Source organism: Vairimorpha necatrix, chromosome 5 (genome assembly GCF_036630325.1).
Source record: "Vairimorpha necatrix chromosome 5, complete sequence".
Classification (NCBI taxonomy): Eukaryota; Fungi; Microsporidia; family Nosematidae; genus Vairimorpha; species Vairimorpha necatrix.
This window is the reverse complement of record NC_088820.1, coordinates 1,083,811-1,105,034: the sequence shown is the minus strand read 5'-3', so window position 1 is coordinate 1,105,034 and position 21,224 is coordinate 1,083,811. Positions and strand designations below refer to the sequence as shown.

The window sequence follows — 21,224 nt, the reverse complement described above, 5'->3', positions numbered from 1 at the left end:
ATATTTTATCCATATCATGAATTATAGTATTAAAACAATATCAGTTGTCTTACTTTTATGATATAAAACAATGTTTCTGTCATGCGGTAAACCTACGCCGACCATCAGAATTCCTAGTCATAATTAATTCTGTATTTATTTGGAACAAATGAGATTTTTGACATTTTTGGTAACTCACCATTATGTCTCAAATATGTGTACTACACATATTTCTACAACTTTTATCCTGTCTTTATTTCCCGCCCAAAATGCTACATTTCGGAGGGAAACTTTAAGTAAAAGTATTTAAGAAAATGCCCGAACAAGGGTACGATGAGTAATAAACGATTAACTAATAATTCACCTTCTTCTCACAAGCCCACTAATTATTGTCTCGAGACTAACACGACAACGGTATCTTTTAACTAATTGTATTTTATTTGTCTATTATAGATAAAATTTTAATGTATCAGAAAAAAACAAAAGCCAATAATTACAAATTATCTATGATTTTAAAGTTTTTTAAAAAACATTATTTATATAAATTATCTACCTATGATTTATTTCATTTTTATCTAAATAATTTTTTTTTCTACCCCAATGAAATTGTCGCTTAATTTTTTTCCACTGGTGCTTTGTATGATGCGATTAGTTTTAGGAAGCAACATAAGAACAGATGAAGTAGAATCATGTTCTTATAAGAAAAAATGTGTTAGATTGAAGGACAATTTAGAAAAAAAATTCCCTCAGTTGAAGGATCTTAAAGATTTCATTGAAACTGTATATGGAAATATGGCAGGAAGTGATGGTTTTAAAGAGGCATTAGAAAAGAGTAAGTCTAAAAACAGCTTAGAGGTGAGACTGAAGATGTTACACATCGCGCACAGTGAATTAGTTATGCTGAAGTTAAACATGTCTGATAATAACTCTAAGTTATTCCAAAGACTACCAGAGCCCGACATAACAATCGTTGATGATTTGTCAAGGTTTACAGTAAATGCATATAATATGTTTCATTATAAATGGCCAAATGAAACAACCAATTCAGAAGAAAAAAGAAGAGAAATAAAAAAGTGCATTTTTAATAACATTAGCTTACTAAAAGACGTAAACGGAGCACTTATTGGCTTGAGGTTTATAATTCCAGCATATAAAAAAGAAGATCTTGAAAGGATTGCAGAGATAACTGAAATAAAAAACAAGTCAAAAACAACCATTTCAAAATTGCAATCTTGTAATAAAAGTATACTCAACAAGCTGTATAGTTATAGATTTGGGGCCTTTCTGTTTAGCTTCTTTTTTGGTATGTTTTCTAGTTATAGAGAGTACGATCCTAATAATAGCACATATGAAAATTTTTTTGGTGGAATTTGGTCGTCTTATAAATATTTTAATGTTTTTACTTTCTATATTCTAATAGTAGCACTAATAGCAAAGGGGTTTCTTTACTTATGTGAAAAAAGTAGTAACCTTTTTAATGTAACAAAAAAGAAAAAGATATTATATAAAGAAGAATAATAAAGATTATTACTTCTAATAATATATAAGTATACGTTTTTCTTTCATAAATTAGAATATTTTGGGTCTATTTTGGCTTTTTAAATTCAAAATCTTTAGAATTATAAAATTTTTACACTAATTATATTAAGTAAAAAAATCAAAAATATGCCGATACAGAAATAATGATTGCATTTAAATTAGTAATTTATAGATTTTTCTCTGCCACACAACTGTAAAATTTTTCGCAATGAACGACTATAATTAGTTATATTTTTACTTAGTCATTTTAATTTTTCGTGCTTCGCTTTTATAGCTCACTCCGGACTTTGTAATCTTTTTTTACATAATTTGAAATGTATTTTTAAAACTAGTTTGTTTGTCAAGTTTATTGGTTAAATTAATATGGGCTTGATGATTGTTTAAAAAACATGTGAGGAAATTTTACAGAAACAAAACAACCTCATCGAGGACGTTTTAGTCTTGCACCAATGTTCTAAGATTCTAATAGACATTAAATCACTATTGTCTTGCTTATAATATTAAGTATTTCATCGACATGTCAAATCCATCATTAATAGATTATTCTCAAACGGCCAAACTAAATTTTTTTAATGTGATGAAAATACGAAAGTGCAAAAAAAAAAATTTATAAACAACTAATAACAATATTTAAACTGACTGTTCTGTAGGTTTTTGAAGCATGCACTATTTTTTTAACGAAACCCTTCTTTTTGTAGAGCAACTAAAGAATAAAACTTGTAACGTGTTGTCTTACCATGACTATCTTTGTTTTTAAATATATGAAGTTTTGATGTATAGTTATGAAATTTGCTCAAAGAAAAAATATCACCATAAATTTTGGCCTGAAACTGTATAGATACAAATTACCTTAGAAAAAAATACAAAGATCTTTGTATTTGATCATATAAGTTATAGATTATTTATCAATTTTTGATGAAAATTTTTTTTTTATCTTGAATGCTTAAAAAGGATAAGCTCACTTTCAAATGACAGTGCTAATGGTAGACGATATCTAGAAAAGTAATTTGCCGTTATAAAAATCTTACAGAAACGGGAAACTTACTTAACCTTTGAAGATATTTTTTTATCTGTTAAGAATATTGTTTTTATTAATTCTTTATTTTGTTTTTTTCTTGAACGTGGTAAAATATTCAATTTAATTCATACAAATGAATAAAATATTAATATAGTTCACCTTGAATTCTACATAAGTTAGGAAAAAAGCAAACAATTAAAAATTTTTTAGACTAACATGTAGGACAAAATTATTAATATATGTAGGGTTTAGAACCCTTAATAAATAAATGGTTAACATGGCGAACACAAGGATGAACAGGGAAACAAGAGAGTCCCGTAGTCAAGAGGCTAGAACATTAGAGAAAGAGTCAATTAGGATAGATAAGAGACTAAAGTTAATATTGAAAGTTGAGAAAGTTGAGTGGAAAGATGTTATGGATTTGGCATCTGCGAACTTGCAGGATTATATTTTTGAAAATTTTTGTGACGGAAGGAGCAGTTGGGAGGAAATTTATAAAGGCTTACAAAAAGGAGCAGAATTTGAGAGAGAGTCAGAAGAAAGACAAGAAATGATTAAAGAGATTATGGATAAAGTGTTGAAAGAGTTTAGGGAAGAAAGAAAAGAAAATCTTAGGATGTATAGGAAAAGAAGAAAAATCAGAGAAACTACAAAATGTTTTATATGTAAGAAAGAAGGGCATTACGCTAGAGAATGTCATGAAAGTGTAGCTGGTAGGGAAAAATATAAAATTAAAAAGGAACAAGTTTTACAGAAAGAACCAATTATCAACAATGAAGGGAAAAGATGTAAAACAGTAAATAAGTTAGAAAATTTAATTGAAAAGTATCCGGAAGTTTTTAAAGAATCAGAAGAAAAGATAAAATATCTCACAGGAGAGAAGTGTCCAATAAATACTAAGCAAGGTGAAAAGGTTGTGAAAAGAGGGCAGAATGTGCCATACTACCTTAGGGTGAAATTTGAGGAGTACTTGAATAAGTTGGAAAATAGAGGGGTTATAAGACGTTCCAAAAGTGAGTGGAGGAGTCCAATAAGAGCACTTGAAAACCCAAATGGGGACGTAAGATTGGTAAGCAATTTGATGGCGTTAAACGATTTGGTTGACAAGGACCCGTACTCACTACCGTTAATTAAGGATATTATGAGAGCCACACAGGGGTCAAAAGTATTTACGGTTATCGACTTAAAAGAAGGGTTTTATCATATTGAGATTGAGGAGCACCATAAGCACAAAACAGCATTTGAAGTGAATGGTCGAGTATACGAATGGAATAGTATGGTTATGGGGTTTAAGAATTCGCCTCATATAATGCAGAGAGTAATGAACAGAGTTTTAGATGAATTCAGAGGTAAAGGCGGGGAAGTATATATGGATGATATAGTTATTCATGGTAAAGACGTAAGAGTGCATGACGAGTTACTAGAGAGGGTAATTAAAAAGTTTAAAGAGTGTGGGTTGAGAATAAACCAAACAAAGATACAATACAAAAAAGATGAGGTGATGTTGCTGGGAGTAACAATTAATGGGGAGGTCATGGGACCGAATGAGATTAAAAAGCAGGAGACATTGGAATATGGAAAACCTGAGAATGTTAGAGAGTTAAGAAGATTTTTAGAACTAACTGGTTGGTTTAGAGACTTTATTCCCAACTATGCGTATAGAACAGTAAGGCTTACTGAGGCTTTAAAGAAAGATGTTAAGTGGAATTGGACGGAGGATATGGAAAGAGCTTTTGAGGATATGAAGCAAGGCTTGAGAGATATGAAAAAGTTGAAGATTCCGGACGGAAAAAAGCTATTTAGAGTAAGAACTGATGCGTGTGATACGGGGATCGGAGCAATTCTATTACAAGAAAATAAAGAGGGTGAGTGGATTCCGATACAATGGGCATCGAAAATGTTGACTCCTACCGAGCGAAGATATACGATAAGTGAGAAGGAGATGTTGGCGGTGTTTTTTGGAATAAAGAAGTTTGAAAGTGATTTGAGAGGAAGGAAATTTCATTTGATGACGGATCATAAAGCATTAGCAGAGATCAGAAATAAGCCATACTTCAATAATAACAGAATAAACAGATGGGTAGAACAGATACAAGAGTTTGACTTTACAATAGAGTATGTGAAAGGGGAGTTGATGACAGATGCAGATGCGTTAAGTAGGCAGTATGATCAGGTAGAAGTTTCGGATGAACAAAAAGAAAAGGACAACAAGAGAAAAGAAGTGATCGAAAAACAAATATTGGGAAAAAAGCAGAAACATATTAAAGAAAAGGACGGTAAACAGTATTGGGAATTTTCCACAGGTGAGGTGAAAGAGATATTGAGCCTAGATAGTAGAGAACATGAAATAACAAGAGTACATGAGGAGTTAAACCATAGAGGTGTCAAAGGCACTTATTATAACATTAAACAAAGATGGTATTGGCCTGGTATGAAAGATCATATTAATAAGGTAATTAAGAATTGTGAAATATGTGGGATTAACAATAGGAAAAACACAGGAGGATGTGATTTCGTAGTAACTAGAAAGAAATTGGAGAAAGTGGCGTTGGATTTAATGGACATAGGTGGAGAGAATAGGTATGTGTTACTGGGTATTGATTACTTTACTAGAAGGTTGTGGGGTTCGAATTTGAGATGTAAAGAGAGTAGTGAAGTTATAGAGGTATTACAAAAGTGGATAAGGGAAGATGGATTTCCAGAGGAATATGTGACAGACAACGGAAAAGAGTTTGTAAGTAATAGATTTAAAGAATGGTGTAGTATTAATGATATTAAACATAGGAAAGTGGGCTTAGAAGCTCATAGGAGTAATGGTAGAATCGAGAGATGCATCAGAACTATAAGAGAGACATTGATAAAGCAAAATGATGGGAATATTTCTGGAAAGATAGAAAGAGCAATCAAAGGATATAATAATACACTACATACAGCAATAAAATGTACGCCGATGGAAGCGTGGAGAGATCAAACTGCTGAAGTTATAATTGAAAATGATGAAAATGGAAAATATGCTGGTCGGTTCAAGAGAAGACACAGAGAGACATTTACAGTAGGCCAAGAGGTAAGAATCGCTAGGAGAGAAAATTTAGGTACACGTGCGAAAACAGACAAGGGAAGATTCACGGGTCGCGGAAGGATCGTAGCTATAAGTGAAAATGATTCATATATTGTGAGACTACTGGATGGTAAAATTGTTAAAAAGAGGCATTATGATTTGAAAGAGATAAGGAAGAGTTGTTTAGAAGATGGAGAGACTACCCGTCTGGAGGGGGGATGTAGGGTTTAGAACCCTTAATAAATAAATGGTTAACAATATATAAAAAAAATAAAATTTTGTTCAATTTAAACATGTTCTTTTTTATGGGTTAAAAACAAATCAATTTATCACTAAAATTGACTTCCTTATGTCATAAATTTGAACATTTTATTTATGTTGATAGATCATCAATAATTATTTTACTTGTTTATAGTAGTGTTTACTAATATTAGCCAAGTATACAATTGATTATTTCTAAATCAAGTTAATAAATTCTAATTGTTATATAAAGATTCGACAAGATGTAATTTTAATTGATTCCTAGCGGCTTCAATATAAAACGCACAAGAATTAGTAAAAAATCAAATAATAACAAATATCATATGATTCTGGAAGTTTTAATAAACATTATAAAAATATTAAATTCCTACTTCAAAATTTATTAATTTTTATTTAGATAATTTTTTCTTTCTTCCCCTTAATGAGATCCTCACTCCGTTTATTTCAATTGTTGCATCTAATGCTACATTTAGTTAGAACAAGCAGCAGCAAAGTAGATATATTAAAATCCAATTTTAATATTAACGGGCGATTCGACGAATTAATTGAAAACGGAAAACTTAATTTTATAAAAATGTCTGATTTGCAAGAATTCATAAAAGTCGTATGGGAAGCTATAGTAGAAAATGATAAAACAATAGAATTATTAGCAAAAAATACCTCTGAAAGTACTTTCGAAGAAAAACAACAAAAAATGAAGCGCGCCTTTAACGATTACATTTTGCTAAAAAAAAATCTGATCGATCCAGATTCTGTAAAATTCGATTATCTTACTGAATCTGAAAAATCTTTTGTTGAAAAAATGGCAGATTTCACAATTGAATCATATGAAATTTCTTTATATATTTTTGATAACCCCGGTAGTGATTCAATTCCAAAAGAACTGAAAATCAGAAATTTTATTTTAAATGAGATTAAATTGAAGTTGAACGATAAAGAAGAATTGGTGTCTCTGGAATATGATTTATCTAGCTATAAAAATGCAGATTTTAGCAAAGAGCTTGCGGAGAATGCAGAAAAATGTGTTTTTTATAAATCTAATGTTATAAAAGAATCTCCTAAAAAACCTCTTTGGAAAAAAATTATAGATTTTGGTATGGGCGCTGTGGGACAAATGCTTAAACTCGGCCCAATTGAAACGGTTATAAATTTCGGGGTTAATGGTTTTTTTACATATAGAGAATTTGATCTTTCACAGGGCCTCTACAATAATACCATCGCGTTAATTTTTATGTTATTGAATCTATATCAAACATTGGCTTCCTGGGTTGTTACGCCATTTCTGTTAATCCACGCTTATAATATTCTTCCAAAGATACTGAAGGCTGCAAAAAAAGCTGCTGATAATTTTATTAATTGGTTTGAAGGATCAAAAGAAAATTCGATTAAATATTAATTCTAATTTTTTTCAATTAAAAATTAAATGTAATTTTAACTTATTTTTTTATTTAAACAAATTCGTAAGCTAATTTTTGTATAAATATAGAAAAGTATGTATGATTTTCTTAGAGAATATTGTAAAAAAAGTTTTGCAGAGTACAAGCCTAGGTGCATACTGAGATTTGCCCTGTCCAAGGAATGACATGTGTTTTGACAGGTCTCTGGAGAGACAACAATATTGTCGAGATATGACAGGAGAATTTGTGAAGGCCTAACTACCATGTTTTACAACTGTACTTTTGAAGCCAAACATGTCAAAACGGTCATTCTATACTATTTAAGCAAAAACACACCTGGGGCATGAAAGTAAGAAGAGAAAAGGAAATGAAACACTCAGAGAAAGTTTATAATATAAAAGCATTTTCAATAAAAAGCATTATAGCAGCTAGGCAGAAGCCTGACTCGCAAAGTTTTTATCTTATATTATATCCCGTGCTTAATAATTTACGTTTTTAAATTTTTTATAGTTATTAAGTTACTATCTCTGCCTTTGATTACTTCTTAAAAATGCTTTTGAAGTACTTTGAAGAACAAATGATTAAATATAATTCGATATTCAAACAGGTATACACAGCTTCCATCTATGTTAATAATGGACATTGTATCATAATATAAAATTGTGGTATCCCACATAAGCATATTATATTGTCATATCTTGATTTTTTTACTTCATAAACAATAATAAAATTTTTTAAAAGAAATCCATATTTATGGACATGGATGATAAAAATATAAACCTTAACTAAAATTTATCTTTAATAAAGTTGTATCTCAGAAAGATATGTGCCAAAAAACCTTGTTTAAATTTAATTAAGACATTGATTATTGTCAAAAATCTTTACAAACGCGTGTGGTACACGGCCCTCTTTTCAATAAATAATTTTTTATAATTTTGTTGCTTAGTCGGCATCTAATTAGTGTGGGTTGCTAAAATGTGACTAAGTATAATCAGACTTTTAGTTTAGTTACATTTTTAGATTTTTTGGAATAAATGCAACTCATATATCTAATAAATTAAAAAAATATTAAAAAAATTTGTACAATACAAATAGTTCCTATAAGCAAAATGTCTAAATTTTGCTGTAATATCTATATAGTTCTACTATATTACAAAAAAAAATTTAATTTTCTATCACCACTTTTTCCGTTCTTTTGAATTTAAAAATCATTTTTTGCACTTATCTATTCAATGAAGAATTAAATATGAATTATTTGCAATAATTTAATATTAATAAGTGAGTATATTAAATATTAATACATTTTATTGATTATTATCTGTCTAAAAACCAGTTTTAAAATATCGACTTTAAGATTTTTTTAACTATTTCGCCAAAAATGAAAAAAGTATTAACATCAAGATTTTGTTAGAAGAATTTTTTGAAATTGAATTTAAAACATATGAAGTTATTCCCCGAATTTTATAGATAAGTTATAATTCAATTTTCTATTTAAGTTAAATTTAATGATTTTTTTGTTGTTTCCAAAATATACCTCTCCTTATATTTTCTAACTATATTGGTAAATCAAAATAAAAATGCTATAACATTTACGCAAATCTCGCTATATCAACATCAAAGCTAAACTAGTATCTATATAAAACAAGATATTTTTGTAAACATTTTAATATATTTTATAAATAAAATAACTTTCTTGATTTATATTTTCTCGTTTTTCTATATTACAATCAACTATGACACCTATATTTCTGTGTCCGCACGATAATGTGCTTTCAGCAGATTTTAGATACAATGATAATGTGCATACTTTTGACGCATGTTAGTATAAGTCTAGTTCTATTTCCCCCACCCTACTAAATCAACTTTTCTTTTAGATAGTGCGCTTACAGATCTACCAATACTTCTTATTATTTTTCCTTTCCTTGTATTTTAGTAACATGGATATATTCTAAAGTCTTTTTGGCACAGTAAGCTGGATCTATACGCCGTATAATAGGGGGTTTGCTCTATGATGTACTTTCCATTAAATTTATCTCCGCTTCATCCCATAAAGAACTATTATTGTCCGATTTTTGTATTAGACTCAGTCCGTTTGCAAAAGGTTCATGTTTTCTTCGATTAAATCACGGTGATTTTTAATTTACATATTTCTCACGCATAGTAGTCAACCTCGACAAGAGCGTGATATATTATATCTTTTTTAATGATACAAAGGGATCTTAACTGTAAAGTCACAGAAGTTACAGCGAAAATTTATCTTGTTGCATGTATGTGCATAGGTAAAAAATACAATCTGTGTGTATAATCGGTCACAGATATTTTGGTTTATAGGTCAAACGGAATAAGACAAAGCAATAAAACACACAAACTTTGAAAAAATTACAAGATCCCTGCCCAAATAAGGTCTAGATATATTGAAGTATAAAAAAGCTTGACATTAATTTTTTACTTTATATAAGTAGAAAAAAAATTCTGATTGGGGGTAAAACGGTTATTTTTTGTCTTGTATGCACACTTGACAACCCAAACTTAACTTTTATGCTTGTTATTACACCGTGTGCTTAAGGCGCTTTTTTTCTGCGTTTAGTACTTCATTTTATTGTTCAATATCTAAACTCTAAATGCTATCAAAAGCGGAAAATGATTATTAGGCTTATTTTGTTTAGTACTTCCGTAATTTTCTATTAATGCGTTATACTTTAATAAGACCAGAAGTAAACATAAAAAGAAGCATTGTAGACTTTAACGTGCAGTAAGTTCATATAAATTAATAGACATGATCATATAATAATTAGGTGCCTGCCCGTTTAAAACCCCATTAGAATATATACTCGCAATGAAAATTGAAAAGCAGTTGAAAAATAAAAAAGAACCTTAAAATTTTACCTTAAAAAATAAAATATGGTGATTTACACGCCAATTTTTCGATATTTATAGGCCTAGATAAATTGTAAAAAATACTCATAGTGTTCGTCATTTTTATTTTATGTACAGACAGAAGATATATCTGGAAAGAGACTTAAATTTCTCATTTTGTTGGTATGTATCTCAGGATTGCTTATAGGCACAATGTTTATAGAGGTTTCGCGGTTAGATTGCTCTATACTGTAATTTGTATAAATGCTGCATCGTATTCTTTCCATTGATCAGGATTACAATAGAACCGGGAATCCCTCATCTTGTATTATCTCGAGAGAATAGCTGTTTTTATTTAGCTACAGGAACGAGTAGCCACACTCAGATTTTGTTTTATTACATTTTTCAATTAAGTTTTCATCTATTTTAAATATTCAAAACTATTTATCACCATAAAATTCATATGTTACAATAAATTTTGTTTTCACAGATCTTGCTATTTTTTTACATCGTGTATGGTCATTTTAAATTTTCATTGCGGGTTCCCAACGGTCATCCACTGCAAAAAATCCACGTCTCATTAAAAATTTATTACATCTCAAATGACTATAGAAAACCGCTATGTTCAAATTTATATCATTATCACATTATTTTGAAAATGATACTTGTTATTATATTTTTATTAATAATATAAATCAAAGTTGTTATAATTTGCTCCAAGAATTATTTAAAATAAAATGACCAAGCAAGACCAAACTTATTTTTTTTTAATAATTACTTTAAAACCAATATCCTAAACGGCATGTTTTTATAATATTCCTACAATTTATGTTTCATTATAAATTTGAAATACTACTATATTTTTATTAATTTATAGTAAAAAACAATAAACTATACATATAATTTTATTCCGAGAAAATAATTATGTATAGATGTAAAAATCACAAAATTTGATATAAATATAAAAACAAACCGAAAACTCGTATAATTATCCAACATACTTATTTAGTATTTAGCTGATTAATTAAAGGTTTTCTAAAGATTTATATAATTCAGTCAAAATTTTTAGACCGGGTTTTAAAAAAATGGAAAACAAATGGTTAGATTGGAATAGCTAGTTTATAACTTTTTAATATAATTTAAAGTAGTTTTTTTAATATATAAAAAAATAGAATGATCCTATTCTTTTTTAAGTAAAATATATTATACCCTTTAATGAGTTTATTATTTTATTCTTTTAATCTGATCTTAATACTAATATCAATAATAAGAACAACTGAAAATAATATGAGTATTGATTCTTATGATATCAATCATTATAAATTATGCAGTACATATGACGGAATTGCGAATATAACAGGCCAACCTCCGATGACTATCCAGGATTTTGCTGAAATAGTGTGGAAAAGTATAACGGAACATATTATATTTAAACGAATGGCTCAAAGCAATGATACAGATAATAGTTTTGTTGAGGTAAAAAACGAATTGAAGAATGTATTTGAGATTGTAATTAAGCAAAAATTTAAAATTGAGGCTTGGGACCCTTTTATTTTAGATAAATTTGATTTTTCTGTGCAAATTTTTATTAATGAAATCGTAGATATTACAATAAGATTTTATAATACGTTGGGAATATGTTTTAAAGATGTACTAGAGGCTTCTTCGTCGGTGGAAAATGCGATTAAAGACATTATATATAAAAACACATGTTATGTATTCAAGGGAATAGGAGAAATTCCTGGAATCCTCTATAGAATGTGCAATACACTCATATCTCATAACAAGAATTGTTATGGATTAGAAGGGAAAGAAAATATTGTTAACGTTTTAAAGGAAAACAGAAGACAAATATCAAAGGCAGTATGTTATGAAGATATGCCAATTGAAGACAATAATACTGTGATAAATCATGAAAGCACCTACGAAATTGGCGAAGCTTTAAGTACATTTATCCATGACAATTTTTATATTTTAATGGGAATTAATGCGTTTTTAATTATTGTTGTAGTTTCTATAGCTTACTGGAAGATAAATAGTGCATGCGGATCATTAAGAGGAAGACACTTAAGAGTCGATAAGTATTGTAAAAGGGTTTCAAAAAACAAGCCTAAAAAAGTTCACGAGGAAATTGAATTAAATGAAATCCGAGTATAAACGAACCTTTGTAAACAATACTTAAGATAAATTTTTATATTAAGTAAATTATTACATTTATTTATCAATTATTTTGGTTATTAGGTAAAACACGTAGTATTTCCTTTTGCATGTGCAGTATTAATTTGCAGAACATTGAAAGTTCAATGACATATACATTTGTTCTTAGACTCATAAAATATTGTCTAGAACGTTTTTTATAAAATATATAAATACAAACCCAATTTATCAAGTATAATACATATTGCAAAGTACGATATAAAATGGCAATTCAAATTGAACATAGTAATAGAAATATCACAGATGATTCACACCTTATACAAAGTATTAAAAGAATTTATTTTTATATTATTAGCAAGTAAATATGTCTGAGCAATCTTCTTGTCTAAGAAGTAAAAATTTACATTTTAACCAAAAAATATGATTTTAAAGAAACAATTTAATAGTTTTGATTTATTCTGAAAGATTAAAACGAATAAAATGGTTGTATTATTAATTGTTACCATAAAAATGATGATCAAATAAATGCGTTTAAAAAATTTTATGAAATTCTATAGTTGTATTTAAGTTAATTACTATGTATATGCCCAGATTTTAAGACGATTGTTTGTATAAAAAACTTTATTAATCGAAGTACAAATTCAGTTGTATTGAAGTTATACACCGTTTTGAAATCAATAACAAATCTATAATCATTTAAAAAGGCAATTAGTAAATATAATATATTTTTGGTAAATTGAGCATTAAGCAATGGGTTTAATGATACAAAGTTGATTATAAACACGAACTAAGATGTAATAAAAAATTATTCAATTGTAGCTATTAAATTCATTTTTTAGTCATTTTACAATGTAATTAGCTTAGAAAATTTTAAAGCTGTAAGTCGGAGAAAATATTGCCATCATCACGACAAATTTAAAGATCTAAAGATAATTGTGTTTGTTTTAGCAATCGAAGATATATTACTATAAACCCCTCATTTATGCTATTAAACATTTTATAATGTTTTAAATTTTTTTCTAAGATAGAATTTTTATGCCGATATCACATAAATATCTTAATTACTTGGTTTCGTTTTAAATAATAAATTGCATTATTTTACACCTGCAAATAAAATTTCATGATGCTTTGAGATTTGCTCAAATATTTTTATGCTATGAAATGCATTAAGACAACAAATCTGCTAATTTCCGCAAATATGTATACATATATCATGACTTGGTCACATATAATACGTCAAGGGTACAGTAATTTAAATGAGTATTTAACCAATGGCATATTCTACACTTAATATTCATACAAACCCCCCCCCCCGAAAAAATTAATAAAGAATAAGTAATGCACGTAAGTGCTAAACCACACCTCCAAAAAGACTTGTATAAAAGAGCATTCTTTCCAAAAAAAAAAATAAGGACGATGTAAATTAGTATTTGGCTTAACAGGAGTAGAATGGCGTAACAAAACTGCCAATGATTTAAGAGTTGTAAACAAAAAAATAAATTTGTAATGGCTTTTTAATTGCTAATTACTACAATCAATCAGTGAGCAGTAAAAATACAACAACGTAGCATTAATAAAAGACACAGTTAAATTTTCTCTTTTCGTAATATCTATCTTTTCTGAAAAAAATTAGTCTTGAATCGTATGGAAAACATAGTTACTTAAAATCTTCTTTTAATGACATTTATCCTCTATAAATAAAGCCAAAAATATGAAAATGAAAAGTTTTTTTTATAATGCTTTGATACAAATATTTAAATTTTGCATATTTGGTCGAAATGTAACATATAGAACTAAAAAAAATTCAACAAGAGCATGAAACATCGACAAAACGTGGAAACTGCGGGGAATTCATGGCTCTTAACCGCTAATAATTACAAACATAGGATCAACAGATTATATTATAACCGAATAAACACCCAAAACCTTTAGTACTATCAACTTTACAATCAAATCAACTACTATCAATGATGCTACGTTAAAAAAAACAACGTTTTTTAACAATCTAATAACAATTGAATCAACTTCAGTATTAAATGCTACAACGGCTGAAACTAATATAGATTCCAAGAAAGAGTTCAGGATGTCTGGAAGTATATTTACTTTCTTAAGTGATAATATTTATATAATATTAGGGGTCAATGTAGTTTTATTAATTGTTTTTTTGTTTCTGTTATACCTTATATTAAAACATGTAAAAGATTATTCAACAGGTCTCTACTATAAAGACAAAAAACTTAATACAAAAAACCAGAAATTAAATGATAATAAAAATATGATCAGTTTGAACTACAAAAAAAGAAGCAACTTAATTAAAAAAGATTTTTTTTAAAATTAATTTTTTGAAAATCGATATGTGGTAAAAATTATTTGTCGAAATGTCGGATATTTTAGTTTATGTCGTCAAATAATTGATACTTTCATTTTCATTAGCATTTATTAAGGTCAAAATTCTAAAATATATATATCCGGCCTATGAAAGACATATGTTTTAGCGTCATTGCTATTTATATACAGTATAAATCTATCATATTTTTCGTCAACATAGAAAATAAATAATTTTATGGTTTTTTTTGTTATTTAAGTCGTAAATATCACGATTTTTACCACTAATACTAAATCTTCATTTTCTTCTTTTTGATGGATCTTTACAATGTTTCGGTACTATACATAATCTTAAATAGTTATTATTTCAATGTTGATTAAAGTTTTAGAAAATGTACATCAATAATACGTATCTCGAGTATTAATTTAAGTATTTTATTTGAAACACACTCTCCACTAAATCGATTTTATATACTACTGAATTTTTAAACATACAAAATTTTTAATAATAGATGGTCTGGGACGAAAAAGCTGCATGTCTAAATTTTTTTCCAAATCATCTATCTTCATATGAAAATTTCAATTACTATGGTTTATAGTCTGTGTTGAATCATATTTTCGATAAACATAGTAAAAGTTCTAATGTATCTATAAATAAAAATAAGATCCATTCATTAATCTCTTTAAGACACGAAATTCTTTTTGTTTTAAATTATTGAAGACCCTGGAAGATGATTAAAAACGATAACTACAGTTTGATAACGTTTATTTATCAGAAATGTGCGATTTAATGGTAGTTGTAATATAAAACGCTGTTATCTTTAATATTTAGATTTTTCAACCCACTAGATACTTTTATTATCAAAAAAATTATATTTTTTATTTACTTTGATATGTAAATATTTAGTATACTTGTCGATAAAATCAAGTTTTTTAGGTTAATACAATTTTTACAGTAAAAGTTACTTTATATTTTTATAATCTTGCACAAATTTTTACGATGTCTTAAATATAAACTTTGTTTAATCATTGCATTGTTGATGTAATTTTCAAACCCATCTTTAATACATAACTTTAAATTATTCATTTTTTATTGATATTTAAATATATTGGTAAGTATTTTCTTATTTGTACTATTCACTATTATAGTCTTCTAGCTTCAAAAATAAGTTTGTTTACATCAATACACATGACAATAATTTCATTATGTCTCGCACCAAAATAAGATTATAAAACACCAATAAAAAAAAATCTCTTATTTTGACTAAAAAAATAATATTATATCCAAAACCAAAATTTTTATCTTAATGTATTTGTTATAACTTAAAGAAAAAGAAATAATGATTTTTGAGTTAGCTTAGTTTTATATATGTGTACCTCAAAATCTAGTCCTTACATGTGTAATAATATGTCCACTGGTGCTCATACGGAGCTGCTGTATTTTTCATATATTCAACTTTTTTCTATATTTTTCAGCAAATATTTTTTCGTTAGTAATTTAAATACTTGACATGTTTGACATTTATCAAATAATTAGTCTACAATATTATGACACAGCACAATTTTAATGTTTCTTTCTTATGATTCATATTCAAAAATAATATAATAATTTTGCTTTTGTTTACACCCATAACGAGTTGTTCAATATAAATAAATTTTTTTTAACCCCATATCATGATTTGTTATTTCTTTTATATATTTTGCATCTACACTGCTTCTTATAATATAAAAGATATTGAACAAGTAGTAGACGACATAACTTATAAAATAAAAAATAGCGAAGAAGTTTTTTATAAAACTGTTCCAATAACTAGAGAAATTGAGAATGTAAACTGTGCATTGGGATTTTCTTTGAATAGTTTAACATATTTTAATAAATACAGAATAAAATTTATAGAAGATCTCACTAATATTATAAATGAATTAAAAATGAAAAAATTTCAAAAAGTTATTTTTTTATCAGAAAATGATTGTCTTTTTTATGATGGTATTGATAATAAAGAAGACGATGATTTGAAAAATAAGATTAATGACATATCATTGGGCGAGATTCTACAGAATACGATAAGAAAATAATAAAAAAAAATTACACATCATTTTTTTATTATTTGTAATACATTATTCTTATTTAGTATCTACAAAATAATTAACATGTAGACACAATATAAACATACTTGAATTTATATGTTACTGAAATACTTTATTAAATTAAAAAGATGAATATATGACAGAGACTCGTGGTAGATTGTGTCTATAACTAACTGTATAAAAAAAAACAAATTTTTATTGTAAAGTTTTAAAAATTACGTCATATGGATTTTAGTGTAGTTTAAGTTGAAAAGGCATAAATATAATTTGTTTGTGTATTTCTATACAATTTATTAATATGTCATTAATAAGTACAAGACACTTAAATTTTCTTCTATGATAAGATGAAATCAGCAACAAGCCCACTAAAAAATAGAACGAATCAAAGCTTTTGTGCAATTCAAAAAGATTTTAAAACTATGTCATTTAGCAAAGCTGAACTAGAATTTTTTTATCAGATAATCTTATTTTAAAAAAAATTTCGAACAAATATTTTCACCTAGTAATAAAATTTTTTAACCAATATAATCAGTGCTTTTTTTTTTCATATGTTAAGCCCAATTCATTTTTAAAAAGATGTTATATTTTTTTTACTGTGGTTTCCATGTGTTTTATTTATATTATAAATTGCAGTCGTTTAGATTTTTTTACAATGTCTTCTTTTATATGTCAATTTCAATTGTAAAGTAGTTCCAAATGTCAATCTAATCGTATTGTACTTAAAATAGTATTTTTTTATACATCTAATTTCTATATATGGCCTATATATTTATATAACTAGCGTCGAAAAGATCTCTATTTTTTAATAAGCTTTATTTTAGAATAAGATACATGTCTTTTAATATATTTTACACTTAAAATTTTTTTTTTATTTTATGGATGATCATCCATCCCACTCAGATCTAATCCTTTTACATGTGTATTAGTTATCTTTATATTCCTTCTATATTTTTTACTCTTCGCTTTTTTATTTATTATTTTCCTCTTTACCACTTCATTCTTGTCGCTCTTCAATCCCGCACAATTAAGTTCACTAAGCATATCTTGATATCCTGGTATCTTTACTGCTCTCCATAAGTTTATTAATTCCTCGTCCAGTTTGTCAATATGTAGTTCATTATAAAACACGACTTCACTTCCATCATTATCTTTAAGAATCAAGAAGTCTTCTAAGAATCCACTGATGTCTACAGGATTATCTTTTAGTTTTACTAGTTCTATTCCTTCTTTCTTGTTTTTGAATATTTCGACTAAATCTTCTTTATTTTTAATATTGTAAGTGTACAAATATTCAATAAGATTGTTTTGTATCCGGATTTTCTCATTAGATTGGAGAGCATTTAAGAGACGAAGATTGCTGTGTATGTCGATTTTTAGTTTATTGTATAAGTCAGTGAAAGTGACTGAGCCAGAAGTTGATTTTAAGAATGTGAGGATGTCATGTAAATATGAATTAGTATGTCTGTCATTCTCTTGCATTAGGGGTCAAATTTAGAAAAGAATTATATATTACGATGTAATATATGGGAGAAAGCAAAAAAACGAAAAAAAATCAAATGCAAAAAAATTTATAAAAAAAATAAGTCGTAATAATAAAATAAAATAGTTTTAATATAAGAAATAAAATAGTATAAAAAATTAAATTTTAATAGAAAAAAATAAAATGTAGTAAAAAATAAAATAGTATAAATTTAATAAACTATTAAATTTTTAATTTTAGGGCTGCCTCACAAGAGACTTCCCATTTTCATAGTAAATCAATTTCCCTTGTTTACACATGTAGTCAATAGCCTTCTTCCCCAAATTCTCATCTTGTCTCCCTATTTTACTAATCAATTCACTATATTTTACACTCGCCCCCAAAGGCACTAAATTCCTTATTTTCTCACATATTCCTTCTATCTTCTCCAGTACATCAGACCTGACCATCCCTTCAAGCATGTGCCCTTGTGACACTGCGTTCATTGTCGACACTTTGAAAATCCTTATAGCTTCTTCTACATGTCTCTCTAATACTTTATCAAGTAACTCCATTTTAGCCAAAGATTCACTTATCCTTATAATTCCTTCTAATTGTCTTACTGTTATAGGAATCGCACTCTTTTTAAAAGTGTCTTTTTCTAGATCCTTGACTTCTTTTCTTGTATTGACATAATAATTTATTAATAATTTCCCGGCTGACTCAGACAAGACTGGGAATACTTTAGACTTGGCATATTGAGCATATCTTCTTAATTTGTCAATATTAATAATATCTTCGTCATCTTTTTCTTCAATATCTTTTTTATGAATTCCAAGTACATGTTTGGCCATCGCAAGGTCATTTGGCCCATGTTTGTCTTTTAAAATGAAAATGCAATCAAATCTACTCAAAATTGTAGTACCAAATTCCACATTTTCATCAGGTGTTTTATAATCATCATACCTACCAAATACAGGATTAGCAGCTGCTAGAATACTAGTTCTTGTATTTAATATTGTAGTGATACCCGCTTTCGCTATACTTATAGTCTGTTGTTCCATAGCTTCATGTATTGCGACTCTGTCTTGTTCATTCATTTTATCAAATTCGTCAATACAGCAAATTCCATTATCCCCCAAAACCAAGGCGCCTCCTTCTAAATAGAAATCCCCATTGTGGTCTTTTATGACGCTGGCCGTCAGGCCGGCGGCCGAACTTCCTTTTCCGGAGGTGTACACGCCTATCGGCGCGACATTTTCCATAAATTTTAGTAGTTGACTTTTTGCGACCCCAGGGTCGCCTAATAATAAAACATTTATGTCTCCTCTCAAATTAATTTTATCTTCCATTACTCGTCTTGTACCACCAAAAAGCATACAAGCTAGTGCCTTTTTTATATCTTCATGTCCAAATATACTCGGCGCTATACTTTTTGTAAGTTTCTTGTAAATTTGTTGTTTTGCCATATTTTTAAATTCTTCAATTTCTTCGTCACTAAATCGTCTACTTATTTTATTTTTTACTGTTTCTAAGCCTATTACTTTTATATAACAGTAGTTATTATTTCCTTTATTTGTTATCCCATAAATCCCTGTAAATATTCCTAAACATCCCGGTATGATTTTATTTACTAGATTTTTCTCCATTATAAGACTAAAATGTCGTGGTGTTTCTCCCATAGGAATATCTTCAAATTCTTCTTGGATTTTTATATATTGAATATCCAGTACTTGACTTTTTTCTGGTACAATAATGTAAGGATCAATTGGACAAGAAGATTCACATGTTCTAGGAATAATTTCTGTTACAAATTTGCCATTTAGACAATTTCTACAGACAATATATAATTTTTTTGGTTTTGTAATTATAGAAGATGCTGAGACTACAAGTCCTTTAATTCTTATAATTCTGTGTGTTTTTGACGCGTTTATATTTCTAATATTCTGGATTTGTTCACTACTAATAATATGTAATTGAAAATTTTTTACTGGGTCTAAAAAATATTCTTTAATTATAATTTCTTCAGAATATTCTATAAATTTCTCAGGATTAGTAGTAATGAATTTTGAAAGAGTATCAGAGTACTGATTTATGTGTTCTAGTTTTATAACTAGTTCATAAATATGTTGATTTATATTATTAGTAAGGGTATGAATATATTCCCTATGATCAGATCTAAAATTCTGGATAAAATCCAAGAAACTTGACTGGATAGTGGATTTATTAAAAGGAAGAGAGTTAGTGATGAGATCTACACTTGTAATTCTCTGTTCATCAAAAGTCATTAGGGCCAAAAAAAAATGAAAAATATTTTGAAACATATTTTGAAATTGTCGAGCGTGATTTAAGCTTAAGATTTAAACAAGCTTAAGATTTAAGCTCAAAGATTTAAGAAAACACTTAAGAGATATTTAAGATTTAAACAAGCTTAACTATTTTAATCAAACTTAAGATTAAATCAAGCTTGAAGATTTAAATTACTATAAAATTTATTTATATTAGTATTTATATTAGTTAATTTATTTGGTTTATCTCCTAAATATTATGTGGTATCCTGAAGGCGTCTTCACTGGCCCTATAATCCGCCCCCTTTTTAAAATAAATGCCGCCTTCTCAAATTCTTTATACATCTCATTTTTACACACAAATCCCAAGTCCCCTCCTTTCAGACTCGACTTGCATTCTGAAAGTTCCCTGGCTTTAGACTTGAAATATTCCCTAAAATTCTCAATATTTATATTTGTCTGTAATTCTTCATAAATCTTTTTACAAAGATTTAGTGACTCAAGTTCACTTCTTTCTACTGGATTCCTGGAGTTAATGTGTTTTATGAGGATGTGGTACAATCTGAAGCCTTCTTTTGGTCTTTCTTGGGATTTCTCTTTTGTGTCAGAGTTGTAGAAATAAACAGAGTCATTTTCTTTAATTTTGTGCCACATGAAAAAGGGGTGTAAAGAAAGAAAATGAAGATTTATTTGTTGATGAGATTTTTGATTTTTGTCTTATTTTTTATGTTTTTTTTTTTGATTTTGGTTTTTTGTCTTGTTTTTGTTATTTTTTTTGTCTTTTTTTTTGTCTTGTTTT

The 21,224-nt window shown here is 27.8% G+C and overlaps 7 protein-coding genes across 7 annotated transcripts; 4 read left to right on the top strand and 3 right to left on the bottom strand.

Annotated features, from left to right (window-relative positions):
- Window positions 1-579: 579 nt before the first annotated feature.
- VNE69_05224 (putative SP-containing membrane protein) lies at window positions 580-1,497 on the top strand (the record flags this gene model as incomplete). The annotated part of the gene is made up of 1 exon (XM_065473708.1): window positions 580-1,497. One exon carries the CDS (start codon window positions 580-582, stop codon window positions 1,495-1,497), a length of 918 nt encoding a protein of 305 aa, XP_065329780.1.
- Window positions 1,498-6,276: 4,779 nt separating this feature from the next.
- Window positions 6,277-7,251, top strand: VNE69_05223 (putative SP-containing protein; the record flags this gene model as incomplete). Its single annotated transcript, XM_065473707.1, has 1 exon — window positions 6,277-7,251. One exon carries the CDS (start codon window positions 6,277-6,279, stop codon window positions 7,249-7,251), a length of 975 nt encoding a protein of 324 aa, XP_065329779.1.
- Window positions 7,252-11,323: 4,072 nt separating this feature from the next.
- On the top strand, window positions 11,324-12,265 carry VNE69_05222 (putative SP-containing membrane protein; the record flags this gene model as incomplete). Its single annotated transcript, XM_065473706.1, has 1 exon — window positions 11,324-12,265. One exon carries the CDS (start codon window positions 11,324-11,326, stop codon window positions 12,263-12,265), a length of 942 nt encoding a protein of 313 aa, XP_065329778.1.
- A 3,999-nt stretch (window positions 12,266-16,264) lies between these two features.
- On the top strand, window positions 16,265-16,666 carry VNE69_05221 (putative SP-containing protein; the record flags this gene model as incomplete). The annotated part of the gene is made up of 1 exon (XM_065473705.1): window positions 16,265-16,666. One exon carries the CDS (start codon window positions 16,265-16,267, stop codon window positions 16,664-16,666), a length of 402 nt encoding a protein of 133 aa, XP_065329777.1.
- Window positions 16,667-17,551: 885 nt separating this feature from the next.
- VNE69_05220 (transcription initiation factor IIE subunit beta (tfa2)) lies at window positions 17,552-18,157 on the bottom strand (the record flags this gene model as incomplete). Its single annotated transcript, XM_065473704.1, has 1 exon — window positions 17,552-18,157. The coding sequence occupies one exon, from the start codon at window positions 18,155-18,157 to the stop codon at window positions 17,552-17,554; it is 606 nt and encodes a 201-aa protein (XP_065329776.1).
- A 237-nt stretch (window positions 18,158-18,394) lies between these two features.
- Window positions 18,395-20,425, bottom strand: VNE69_05219 (minichromosome maintenance protein 5 (MCM5); the record flags this gene model as incomplete). The annotated part of the gene is made up of 1 exon (XM_065473703.1): window positions 18,395-20,425. The coding sequence occupies one exon, from the start codon at window positions 20,423-20,425 to the stop codon at window positions 18,395-18,397; it is 2,031 nt and encodes a 676-aa protein (XP_065329775.1).
- A 243-nt stretch (window positions 20,426-20,668) lies between these two features.
- Window positions 20,669-21,079, bottom strand: VNE69_05218 (peptidyl-prolyl cis-trans isomerase NIMA-interacting 1 (PIN1); the record flags this gene model as incomplete). The annotated part of the gene is made up of 1 exon (XM_065473702.1): window positions 20,669-21,079. The coding sequence occupies one exon, from the start codon at window positions 21,077-21,079 to the stop codon at window positions 20,669-20,671; it is 411 nt and encodes a 136-aa protein (XP_065329774.1).
- Window positions 21,080-21,224: the final 145 nt, after the last annotated feature.